This window comes from Oncorhynchus mykiss, chromosome 6, assembly GCF_013265735.2.
Source record: "Oncorhynchus mykiss isolate Arlee chromosome 6, USDA_OmykA_1.1, whole genome shotgun sequence".
NCBI classification, from domain to species: Eukaryota; Metazoa; Chordata; class Actinopteri; order Salmoniformes; family Salmonidae; genus Oncorhynchus; species Oncorhynchus mykiss.
In genome coordinates this window covers 84039696-84052773 of record NC_048570.1, presented here as the reverse complement: position 1 = coordinate 84052773, position 13078 = coordinate 84039696, and the positions used below count along the sequence as shown (strand labels likewise).

General features: G+C 43.8%; 1 protein-coding gene across 6 annotated transcripts in view; it reads left to right on the top strand.

Annotated features, from left to right (window-relative positions):
* Window positions 1-13078, top strand: part of LOC110526723 (aryl-hydrocarbon receptor nuclear translocator 2) — a 111021-nt gene that overhangs the window by 36651 nt on the left and 61292 nt on the right. For all 6 annotated transcript variants that reach the window (XM_036981220.1, XM_036981217.1, XM_036981216.1 and 3 more), the window contains 3 exons: window positions 6699-6764; window positions 8529-8614; window positions 12110-12186. In XM_036981220.1, coding sequence (XP_036837115.1) covers window positions 6699-6764; window positions 8529-8614; window positions 12110-12186 — 229 coding nt within the window. The remainder of the gene's footprint in view (window positions 1-6698; window positions 6765-8528; window positions 8615-12109; window positions 12187-13078) is intronic.

Genomic DNA, 13078 nt, shown 5'->3' with positions numbered 1-13078 from the left:
ACGAGCACATGGATGGTCTTTGTCTGTCTTATGTGTGTGTGTGTGTGTGTGTGTGTGTGTGTGTGTGTGTGTGTGTGTGTGTGTGTGTGTGTGTGAGCGCAAGTTTGCACAATATATCAACTGGATCCATCTCTCCATCTGCGGGGGATTTAAAGTGTTAAGTGATAAACACCTGTGTTGTAGACTCACTCCCAATAGGACACATCCATCCTTTAAAACTTAGTCATCTCTGATATGTAGATACCTTCGTCTCGTCTCCCTACATCAGCAATCATCCAGTCTTTGGTTCACACCTGCCTGGGAGATGCGTTCTGTATCCCAAATGGCCTATTCCCTATATATTGCACTACTTCTGACCAGGACCCATAGAGTGCACTACATAGGGAATAGGGTGTCATTTGGGACGTAGACTGTGATGTGCGTGTATCCATAATCAATTTCACCCCCCCGCGGCCATCGAGCCATATGCTTTCCCCCCACGGCCATCGAGCCATGTGCTCTCCCTCCGCGGCCATCGAGCCATATGCTTTCCCCACACGGCCATCGAGCCATATGCTTTCCCCCCACGGCCATAGAGCCATATGCTTTCCCCCCACGGCCATCGAGCCATATGCTTTCCCCCCACGGCCATAGAGCCATATGCTTTCCCCCCACGGCCATAGAGCCATATGCTTTCCCCCCAAGGCCATCGAGCCATATGCTTTCCCTCCGCGGCCATCGAGCCATATGCTTTCCCCCCACGGCCATAGAGCCATATGCTTTCCCCCCACGGCCATCGAGCCATATGCTTTCCCTCCGCGGCCATCGAGCCATATGCTTTCCCCCCGCGCCATAGAGCCATATGCTTTCCCCCCACGGCCCCCGTATGCTTTCTATCCCCAAGATGATGTGAAGACGCACCATTGGTTAAAGTGATGGATGCTTCCATAGCTCACACATCATTATGTATGACCTATCCTGCTGCAGATATATCCATAATGTCGGGAATCCAGTTTAGAATCCCCCCCTGGGTGGGTGTGTTTGTGGCATGCACCACCGCCCCCTCCCACTGGCTTCAACCCTGAGCACTACTTTTGTTTATTTCATTCTCAGGATGTTTAGAAATCTAGAAACCGGTTCCCCTAATACCCACAGATTGACCGCTAAAATGTTTTTGAACTTAAACGTTTGACTCGAGCGGGTTTTAAAAAACCCAGACCACTGACACGTGTCTCCCCGATATTTCCGATGCGGCCTGGCGTGCCTAAAGCCTCGTTAGCACAGGAATGGAGATGTTTGTGTTTGTTGTCTGCTTCACTCACATTACACAGATGCTAATCACGCTTTGTTAGGACGACTGGAATGTGTGTGTGTCTTTTGTTCCTTTTGCTATTTAGGCCGCTTGGCAAATTGAAAACAGCATGCAGGGATGACTGTCTGCACTCTGCGGTGACCACAGCTGAGAATACACAACACACACACACAGAGCCCCGAACAGCATGCCATGCAACCAAGTGGAAAGGAATTGTTCATTTTTCAACATCATTTCAGGGAAGCTAATATTAGCTAACTCCAGAAGAGTAGAAGATACTGTCCTCTTGAACCTTTTGTTGATCAGTGGAAAAACCCAGGTTGTCCCTCCTCTCTGCTCTCAATAATACCTGACTCACCCGCTGAAAGAAACTCATGTCAAATGGCTTCCATCTTGGTTTCCATACTGTGAGACTGTGTAGACTTGGTTACAGCAGTTAAAGCTGACATCACCATAAATCCCTTCTGCTTCTTTTAAACTTCCTTAATCCAGGTTCTCAGGTCTCTGTGAGATACAGTCTGTTCTGTAAGAGAGACCTGGTCCCTCTACATTTCTATGCAGTCATCTAATCAGTACACGTGTCATTTAGCAGACACAAAAACACAAACACACACAAAAGCAGGTTCAGATTTCAAATGTATTGTTCTCATTGAGGAGAATCCTATCCACAGCAACATTTTCCAATAACACTCACCATGCCTGTGTTCCAAATGGCACCTTATTCCCTATATAGTTCATAGGGCTCTGGTCTAAAGTAGTGCGCTATATAGGGAATAGGGTGCAATTTGTCCTGCATTCATAGTCTCACACAGCGAACATAACAGTACATTATATAATGTCAGGCACTGGTTATTTGTTCTGTGTGCGTGTGTGTGTGTGTTCTGGTTTATGGTCCATACACCTCATCAGTGCTGTGGGTTGACATGTCCCCAGTTCAGCAGCTCTTGTGTTCTAGCTCTCTGGTCTGAACATCTCTCTGTTTTCAGTGGCACTGATTAACATTAGTCTCTGTCTCCTCCCACTCCGTTCCTTTCTCTGTGTGTCTGTCTGTTTCTGCATTCATACCTGTGGGGGTGGACTACACATGTGCCAAATGGGAGCCCTAGGCCCAGAGTTAGCATTGTATGTGTGACGTATAGCAGGCTTCCCCAACTGGCGGCCCGCGGGTGATTTTATTTGCCCCTCCCAAGTATTCGTAGAAAAAAAAAATGACATGACTGTTAAACAGCAGAAAATCAGCTCCAAGTGATGCACATTTTGGAAATCTGTTCCAAAGTATTCCCACGCATACCAAAGAGAGATGTGATCCTATACACCAAAGTATTCCCACGCATACCAAAGAGATGTGATCCTATACACCAAAGTATTCCCACGCATACCAGAGAGATGTGATCCTATACACCAAGGTATTCCCACGCATACCAAAGAGAGATGTGATCCTATACACCAAAGTATTCCCACGCATACCAAAGAGAGATGTGATCCTATACACCAAAGTATTCCCACGCATACCAAAGAGAGATGTGATCCTATACACCAAAGTATTCCCACGCATACCAAAGAGAGATGTGATCCTGTACACCAAAGTATTCCCACGCATACCAGAGAGAGATGTGATCCTGTACACCAAAGTAGTCCCACGCATACCAGAGAGAGATGTGATCGTATACACCAAAGTATTCCCACGCATACCAGAGAGAGATGTGATCGTATACACCAAAGTATTCCCACGCATACCAAAGAGAGATGTGATCCTATACACCAAAGTATTCCCACGCATACCAAAGAGAGATGTGATCCTATACACCAAAGTATTCCCACGCATACCAAAGAGAGATGTGATCATGTACACCAAAGTATTCCCACGCATACCAGAGAGAGATGTGATCCTGTACACCAAAGTATTCCCACGCATACCAGAGAGAGATGTGATCCTGTACACCAAAGTAGTCCCACGCATACCAGAGAGAGATGTGATCGTATACACCAAAGTATTCCCACGCATACCAGAGAGAGATGTGATCGTATACACCAAAGTATTCCCACGCCTACCAGAGAGAGATGTGATCCTATACACCAAAGTATTCCCACGCATACCAGAGAGAGATGTGATCGTATACACCAAAGTATTCCCACGCATACCAGAGAGATGTGATCCTATACACCAAGGTATTCCCACGCATACCAAAGAGAGATGTGATCCTATACACCAAAGTATTCCCACGCATACCAGAGAGAGATGTGATCCTATACACCAAAGTATTCCCACGCATACCAAAGAGAGATGTGATCCTATACACCAAAGTATTCCCACGCATACCAAAGAGAGATGTGATCCTATACACCAAAGTATTCCCACGCATACCAAAGAGAGATGTGATCCTATACACCAAAGTATTCCCACGCATACCAAAGAGAGATGTGATCCTATACACCAAAGTATTCCCACGCATACCAAAGAGATGTGATCCTATACACCAAAGTATTCCCACGCATACCAGAGAGATGTGATCCTATACACCAAGGTATTCCCACGCATACCAAAGAGAGATGTGATCCTATACACCAAAGTATTCCCACGCATACCAAAGAGAGATGTGATCCTATACACCAAAGTATTCCCACGCATACCAAAGAGAGATGTGATCCTATACACCAAAGTATTCCCACGCATACCAAAGAGAGATGTGATCATGTACACCAAAGTATTCCCACGCATACCAGAGAGAGATGTGATCCTGTACACCAAAGTATTCCCACGCATACCAGAGAGAGATGTGATCCTGTACACCAAAGTAGTCCCACGCATACCAGAGAGAGATGTGATCGTATACACCAAAGTATTCCCACGCATACCAGAGAGAGATGTGATCGTATACACCAAAGTATTCCCACGCATACCAGAGAGAGATGTGATCTTATACACCAAAGTATTCCCACGCATACCAGAGAGAGATGTGATCGTATACACCAAAGTATTCCCACGCATACCAGAGAGAGATGTGATCGTATACACCAAAGTATTCCCATGCATACCAGAGAGAGATGTGATCCTATACACCAAAGTATTCCCACGCATACCAGAGAGAGATGTGATCGTATACACCAAAGTATTCCCACGCATACCAGAGAGAGATGTGATCGTATACACCAAAGTATTCCCACGCATACCAGAGAGAGATGTGATCGTATACACCAAAGTATTCCCACGCATACCAGAGAGAGATGTGATCGTATACACCAAAGTATTCCCACGCATACCAGAGAGAGATGTGATCCTATACACCAAAGTATTCCCACGCATACCAGAGAGATGTGATCGTATACACCAAAGTATTCCCATGCATACCAGAGAGAGATGTGATCCTATACAAATGTGAGGTTTGAAATGATTGTTTTGGTCAAATATTCTTCTTGTCAAATATGCAGTCTACAAATTGTGTGATTATGTTCGGACCCCCTGACCATCCGCTCAAGAAAAGATTGTCCCGTGTCTGAATCTAGTTGATGATCTCTGATGTACAGTACACTGTGTTTCTCACAGATCGTCCCGTGTCTGAATCTAGTTGATGATCTCTGATGTACAGTACACTGTGTTTCTCACAGATCGTCCCGTGTCTGAATCTAGTTGATGATCTCTGATGTACAGTACACTGTGTTTCTCACAGATCGTCCCGTGTCTGAATCTAGTTGATGATCTCTGATGTACTGTACACTGTGTTTCTCACAGATCGTCCCGTGTCTGAATCTAGTTGATGATCTCTGATGTACAGTACACTGTGTTTCTCACAGATCGTCCCGTGTCTGAATCTAGTTGATGATCTCTGATGTACTGTACACTGTGTTTCTCACAGATCATCCCGTGTCTGAATCTAGTTGATGATCTCTGATGTACTGTACACTGTGTTTCTCACAGATCGTCCCGTGTCTGAATCTAGTTGATGATCTCTGATGTACAGTACACTGTGTTTCTCACAGATCGTCCCGTGTCTGAATCTAGTTGATGATCTCTGATGTACAGTACACTGTGTTTCTCACAGATCGTCCCGTGTCTGAATCTAGTTGATGATCTCTGATGTACAGTACACTGTGTTTCTCACAGATCGTCCCGTGTCTGAATCTAGTTGATGATCTCTGATGTACAGTACACTGTGTTTCTCACAGATCATCCCGTGTCTGAATCTAGTTGATGATCTCTGATGTACAGTACACTGTGTTTCTCACAGATCGTCCCGTGTCTGAATCTAGTTGATGATCTCTGATGTACAGTACACTGTGTTTCTCACAGATCGTCCCGTGTCTGAATCTAGTTGATGATCTCTGATGTACAGTACACTGTGTTTCTCACAGATCGTCCCGTGTCTGAATCTAGTTGATGATCTCTGATGTACAGTACACTGTGTTTCTCACAGATCGTCCCGTGTCTGAATCTAGTTGATGATCTCTGATGTACAGTACACTGTGTTTCTCACAGATCGTCCCGTGTCTGAATCTAGTTGATGATCTCTGATGTACAGTACACTGTGTTTCTCACAGATCGTCCCGTGTCTGAATCTAGTTGATGATCTCTGATGTACAGTACACTGTGTTTCTCACAGATCGTCCCGTGTCTGAATCTAGTTGATGATCTCTGATGTACAGTACACTGTGTTTCTCACAGATCGTCCCGTGTCTGAATCTAGTTGATGATCTCTGATGTACAGTACACTGTGTTTCTCACAGATCGTCCCGTGTCTGAATCTAGTTGATGATCTCTGATGTACAGTACACTGTGTTTCTCACAGATCGTCCCGTGTCTGAATCTAGTTGATGATCTCTGATGTACAGTACACTGTGTTTCTCACAGATCGTCCCGTGTCTGAATCTAGTTGATGATCTCTGATGTACAGTACACTGTGTTTCTCACAGATCATCCCGTGTCTGAATCTAGTTGATGATCTCTGATGTACAGTACACTGTGTTTCTCACAGATCGTCCCGTGTCTGAATCTAGTTGATGATCTCTGATGTACAGTACACTGTGTTTCTCACAGATCGTCCCGTGTCTGAATCTAGTTGATGATCTCTGATGTACAGTACACTGTGTTTCTCACAGATCGTCCCGTGTCTGAATCTAGTTGATGATCTCTGATGTACAGTACACTGTGTTTCTCACAGATCGTCCCGTGTCTGAATCTAGTTGATGATCTCTGATGTACAGTACACTGTGTTTCTCACAGATCATCCCGTGTCTGAATCTAGTTGATGATCTCTGATGTACAGTACACTGTGTTTCTCACAGATCGTCCCGTGTCTGAATCTAGTTGATGATCTCTGATGTACAGTACACTGTGTTTCTCACAGATCGCCCCGTGTCTGAATCTAGTTGATGATCTCTGATGTACAGTACGCTGTGTGTTTCTCTTCAGATGTGGCAGCACACCACTGGACCACATCTCTCTCAACCGACTGTCCAACATGAGGAAGAGATACAGGTGAGACACTTTACTATTCCTATCTTTCTCTTTTACTAGATGTTCTTCTCCCCTGTCTCAATATGGCCTCAGAAATAAATAGGTTACCAGTGATTTAGCTCTTCAGAGATTACATCACTGGAATGTTTTTATTTAGAGGGTCATAATGCGACGGCTCCCATTTTACTTTTGTAACTACATTGTCCAGCAGACAATTGAAAACTATGGCCTGCACTCACATGACTGTGTTTTGTTGATTGTGCCTAAGGTCCGTACAGAGCTAGGGAAAAAGCTTTCCAGTTCTCTGCACCTTTCTCTTGGAACAAGCTTCAGGGCCTGAAATGACAGGAGCGTGTCCCTTTTTAAATGATTTTAAAGCTAGGTTGAACACTATGATGGAAAATGAAGTTGCACCACACTTTCCCAAACCATCTTGCTGTAGTGTTTTATGTTGTAAATGTGTCTGCAACTTTGTGTGCTGCTTTTTTGGCCAGGTCTTGAACAAATCTAAATGAGACTAACCTCGTCAAATTAACATCAAACATTTTTCTAAAGCAATTTTTATTTCAGTAGTTGTCACAGTGCTTTACAGAAACCCAGCCTGAAACCCCACAGAGCAAGCAGTGTAGATGTAGACGTACAGTGGCCAGGAACATCTCCCTAGAAAGGCAGGAACCTAGGAAGAAACCTAGTAAGGAACCAGGCTAGCAGATAAATCTTCTCCCTCTTCTTCTCCTCCTCTCTCTACCTCTTCTCTCCTCCCCCCATCTCCCTTCATCTTGTTTGTTTGTGTGTACGTTTTTGTTTGCCTGTACAACTTTATGTGTGTAGGGTTTTTTCTGCCATTGAAATCCTTGGGTGGCTGCATAAGAATTGTTATGGTCCAAACATTGTATATAAAAAAGTGTACAAAACATTAGAAACACCTTCCTAATATTGAGTTATACCCCCTTTGGCCCCCAGAACAGCCTCAATTCGTTGGGGCATGGTGTCAATCGTTCCACAGGGAAGCTGGTCTACTCCAATGCTTCCCACAGTTGTCAAGTTGGCTGGAAGTTCTTTGGGTGGTGGACCATTCTTGATACACAGGAAACTGTTGAGTGTGAAAAACCCAGCAGCATTGCAGTTCTTGACACAATCAAACCGGTGCGCCTGGCACCTACTACAATACCCCATTCCAAGGCACTTAAATATTTTTTCACCCTCTGAATGGCACACATACACTATCCATGTCTCAAGGTTTAAAAATCCTTCTTTATCCTGTCTCCTCCCCTTCATCTACGCTGATTGAAGTGTAGCGACATCAATAAGGATCATATCTTTCACCTGGATTCACCTGGTCAGTCTGTCATGGAAAGAGCTGGTGTATATTTTTTTACAATATCATCTTTGACAACTAATAATCACCGAAATAAAAGCTAGACAGTCAGGGAGAGTTGAACATTCCTCAATGAATTTAGCTGTGTTGATGTTGTTAATATGTTTGAGAGAAAGAACACAGCATTAGCCATGGCAAAATGCATAGAAATTAGCTTTAAAACGGCAACATTTCTCTATCGGCTTCATGGCAGAATATGTAGAATCAGAGGAAATTAGCTTGAAAACCGCAACATTTCTCTGTCAGTTTCATGGAAAAATGTATGGAATTATAGAATTGCAGGAAATTGGCTTTAAAAAAAACATTTTTCATGCACACCTGCCACGCCCACAACCTAAGCCCATTATTGATCCATTAAAAACCCTGGTGTGTGTTGTTAAATGTGTGTGTAATCTGATTGTTTCTAGGAACGGTCTGGGACCCTCGAAGGAGGGAGAGGATCAGTACTCTGTGGTGCACTGTACCGGCTACATCAAAGCATGGCCCCCAGCAGGTATCTACTGACCATACACAGCCTTTTATCTCCCTAACTAGGTCAGCTAATAGATTTGTTGATGCTAGCAGTGTGTGGGTCTTCCATTCAAAACATTGACAACAGTGGTGGTAGTAGAACACACACACACAAACACCATACACACATACACACACACAAACACCATACACACATACACATTCACACACACACACAAACACCATACACACATACAGTAGAACACACACACACAAACACCATACACACATACACATTCACACACACACACAAACACCATACACACACACAAACACCATACACACATTCACATTCACAGGCACACCATACACACATACACATTCACACACACACACACAAACACCATACACACATACACACACACAAACACCATACACACATACACATACACATATACACAAACACCATACACACATTCACATTCACATTCACACACACAAACACCATACACACAAACACCATACACACATTCACATTCACACACAAACACCATACACACATACACATACACACACACACAAACATACACATTCACTCACACACACACACAAACACCATACACACATACTGTCGAACACACACACACAAACACCATACACACACACACAAACACCATACACACATACACATTCACACACAAACACCATACACACATACTGTCGAACACACACACACAAACACCATACACACATACACATTCACACACACACACAAACACCATACACACATGCAGTAGAACACACACACACAAACACCATACACACATGCTGTAGAACACACACACACACAAACACCATACACACATGCTGTAGAACACACACACAAACACCATACACACACACACATTCACACACAAACACCATACACACATACACATTCACACACACACACAAACACCATACACACATACACATTCACACACATACACAAACACCATACACACATACACATTCACACACACACACAAACACCATACACACATACACATTCACACACACACACAAACACCATACACACATACACATTCACACACACACACAAACACCATACACACATACACATTCACACACACACACAAACACCATACACACATACACATTCACACACACACACAAACACCATACACACATACACATTCACACACACACAAACACCATACATGTTTTAAACATTATATTCCATACATCCCTCAGGTTCAATGAAATGGTGAGATCGTGAGGTCGGGGATGTTTCTTTAGTCACACACACACTGACAGAGGTGACGTGGCATCCAGGATGGATGGGGGACAGAGATCACACATGACCTCGGATGCACTCGTTGACACACACACTCCAAATCTTTCAAGTGTTTACAGAGTCACGCAACCCCCCGGCCTGGAATACTGTCTGCAATTCCCATGAGTGTTTTGGGATTCAGAACCAGGTGTTTAGATGGGGGGGGGTTGAGCAACTTTCAGCATCACAGTATGAAATGTATTTCAACTGCTTTGAGGCTGTACTGAATGATTCCCAGAATCCCCGATCACACGGACATGCCACATGTGTGGAAATCGTTGACACATGTTTAACTTCCTGGGACATAAATAGACCAGTGGAATGTTCTGGACTGCCAGTCTATCGCTCGTCCACTATCAGTCTTAAGGTACTAAATCGGGCGTATCACCCGTGTGCACACACACTTAGACCCTCCATCCTTCTGGGTTCTGAAAACAGCTCAGGAAGTGGTAGAATGTAGCTCATGTCTCATGTCGGTACTTCTGGGTCCATGTTCAGAAAGCGTCTCAGATTAGGAGTGCTGATCTAGGATCAGGTCCCCCCTGTCCATGTAAAAGGCAATCCTAGATGAGCTCTCCTTCTCTGAGTGTCTTTCTGAACCAAGGCCCTGGGGAGACTAAAGTGGACGGAGGTCAGGGAGTAGGATGGATGGAATGGCTGGGATGGAACATCAAAATTATAGTTCAATTATATTATTGAATCTAGACGGATGTGTCCCAATTGGCACCTTATTCACATATGGCTCTGATCAAAAGTAGTGCACTATACAGGGAATATAGTGCCATTTGGGCCGCAGGCTACTTCTTGCATTGACGTGGCTGGCTAGTTGGTTGACTATGCAAGTAAAAGTCCTCAACACACATTATTTTTCTTTTTTTTCTTCAGTTTTTTTTATATATTTGTCATTTGAAAGATTATACAGACAATAAGACAAACAGATAGAAAAACACACTGATCCCCTACTGGAGGGGAGAGGAGATGAAAGGAGAGGAGAGGCCTGTGAACAGTCTTCATTATGACTAATAGGTGTTTTTGTGTTGTCAAGGAAACAACAAAGGAATTCATTACTGTGGGAAACTGATATCAACATTTAAATCAAGGAAAACTTCAACTCTCTCTTTCTCATTCTCTTTCCCTCCTTCTCTCCCTCCTTCCATTTGTGATGTATATGAATGTTGATACAGGCAGTAAGAGTTTTGGGATATTTGTTCAAAATGATTTGCAGAGATTCGTAGAGGCTGTGTGTTTGTGATTTATCTGCTTGTGTCTCAGCTGTTCTGGAGAAAGCAGCTTGTACAGCACACTGCTACGGTACTAGACTACACAGTGTCATGCTGGAAATATACACCACACTGCTACGGTACTAGACTACACCGTGTCATGCTAGAAATATACACCACACTGCTACGGTACTAGACTACACCGTGTCATGCTGGAAATATACACCACACTGCTACGGTACTAGACTACACAGTGTCACGCTGGAAATATACACCACACTGCTACGGTACTAGACTACACCGTGTCATGCTGGAAATATACACCACACTGCTACGGTACTAGACTACACCGTGTCATGCTGGAAATATACACCACACTGGTATGGTACTAGACTACACAGTGTCACGCTGGAAATATACACCACACTGCTACGGTACTAGACTACACCGTGTCATGCTGGAAATATACACCACACTGGTATGGTACTAGACTACACAGTGTCACGCTGGAAATATACACCACACTGCTACGGTACTAGACTACACAGTGTCACGCTGGAAATATACACCACACTGCTACGGTACTAGACTACACCGTGTCATGCTGGAAATATACACCACACTGGTATGGTACTAGACTACACAGTGTCACGCTGGAAATATACACCACACTGCTACGGTACTAGACTACACCGTGTCATGCTGGAAATATACACCACACTGGTATGGTACTAGACTACACAGTGTCACGCTGGAAATATACACCACACTGCTACGGTACTAGACTACACAGTGTCATGCTGGAAATATACACCACACTGGTATGGTACTAGACTACACAGTGTCATGCTGGAAATCACCTCAACAACACAAAGTTCACATCTGAAATCATACATTTGCACTTTATTAGATAGCTGCCATCTTGATATCTCTCTCTTGTATTTAATATCCTTCTCTCTTTTCTCTCCTTTCTCTCTGTCAGGTATGACCATACCAGAAGAAGACACAGAGGCAGGACAGACCAGTAAATACTGCCTTGTAGCCATCGGAAGACTGCAGGTACCATCGTGTGTGTGTGTGTGTGTGTGTGTGTGTGTGTGTGTGTGTGTGTGTGTGTGTGTGTGTGTGTGTGTGTGTGTGTGTGTGTGTGTGTACACGCTCTGGTTGGGTCGGTGCATGAGAAGGTGTGACCTGAGAGCACGGGGTTGTCAGGGAGCATCAGTATTGGAGGATTACAGTAATGGAGCAGACAGGTGGAACGAGCACTGAAGACCTCTTCCCATCCTCCCAAATACTTATTTTCCACCATAATTTGCAAATAAATTCATTAAAAATCCTACAATGTGATTTTCTGGATTTTTGTTTCTCATTTTGTCTGTCATAGTTGAAGTGTACCTATGATGAAAATTACAGGCCTCTCATCTTTTTAAGTGGGAGAACTTGCACAATTGGTGGCTGACTAAATACTTTTTTGCCCCACTGTATATCTAACTCTCCGGTCCCTACATCCTTTAATCTCTCTCACATATATCTAACTCTCTGGTCCCTTCATCCTTTAATCTCTCTCACATATATCTAACTCTCCGGTCCCTACATCCTTTAATCTCTCTCACATATATCTAACTCTCTGGTCCCTTCATCCTTTCATTTCTCTCACATATATCTAACTAACTCTCTGGTCCCTTCATCCTTTAATCTCTCTCACATATATCTAACTCTCTGGTCCCTTCATCCTTTAATCTCTCTCACATATATCTAACTCTCTGGTCCCTTCATCCTTTAATCTCTCTCACATATATCCAACTCTCTGGTCCCTTCATCCTTTAATCTCTCTCACATATATCTAACTCTCTGGTCCCTTCATCCTTTAATCTCTCTCACATATATCTAACTCTCTGGTCCCTTCATCCTTTAATCTCTCTCACATATATCTAACTAACTCTCTGGTCCC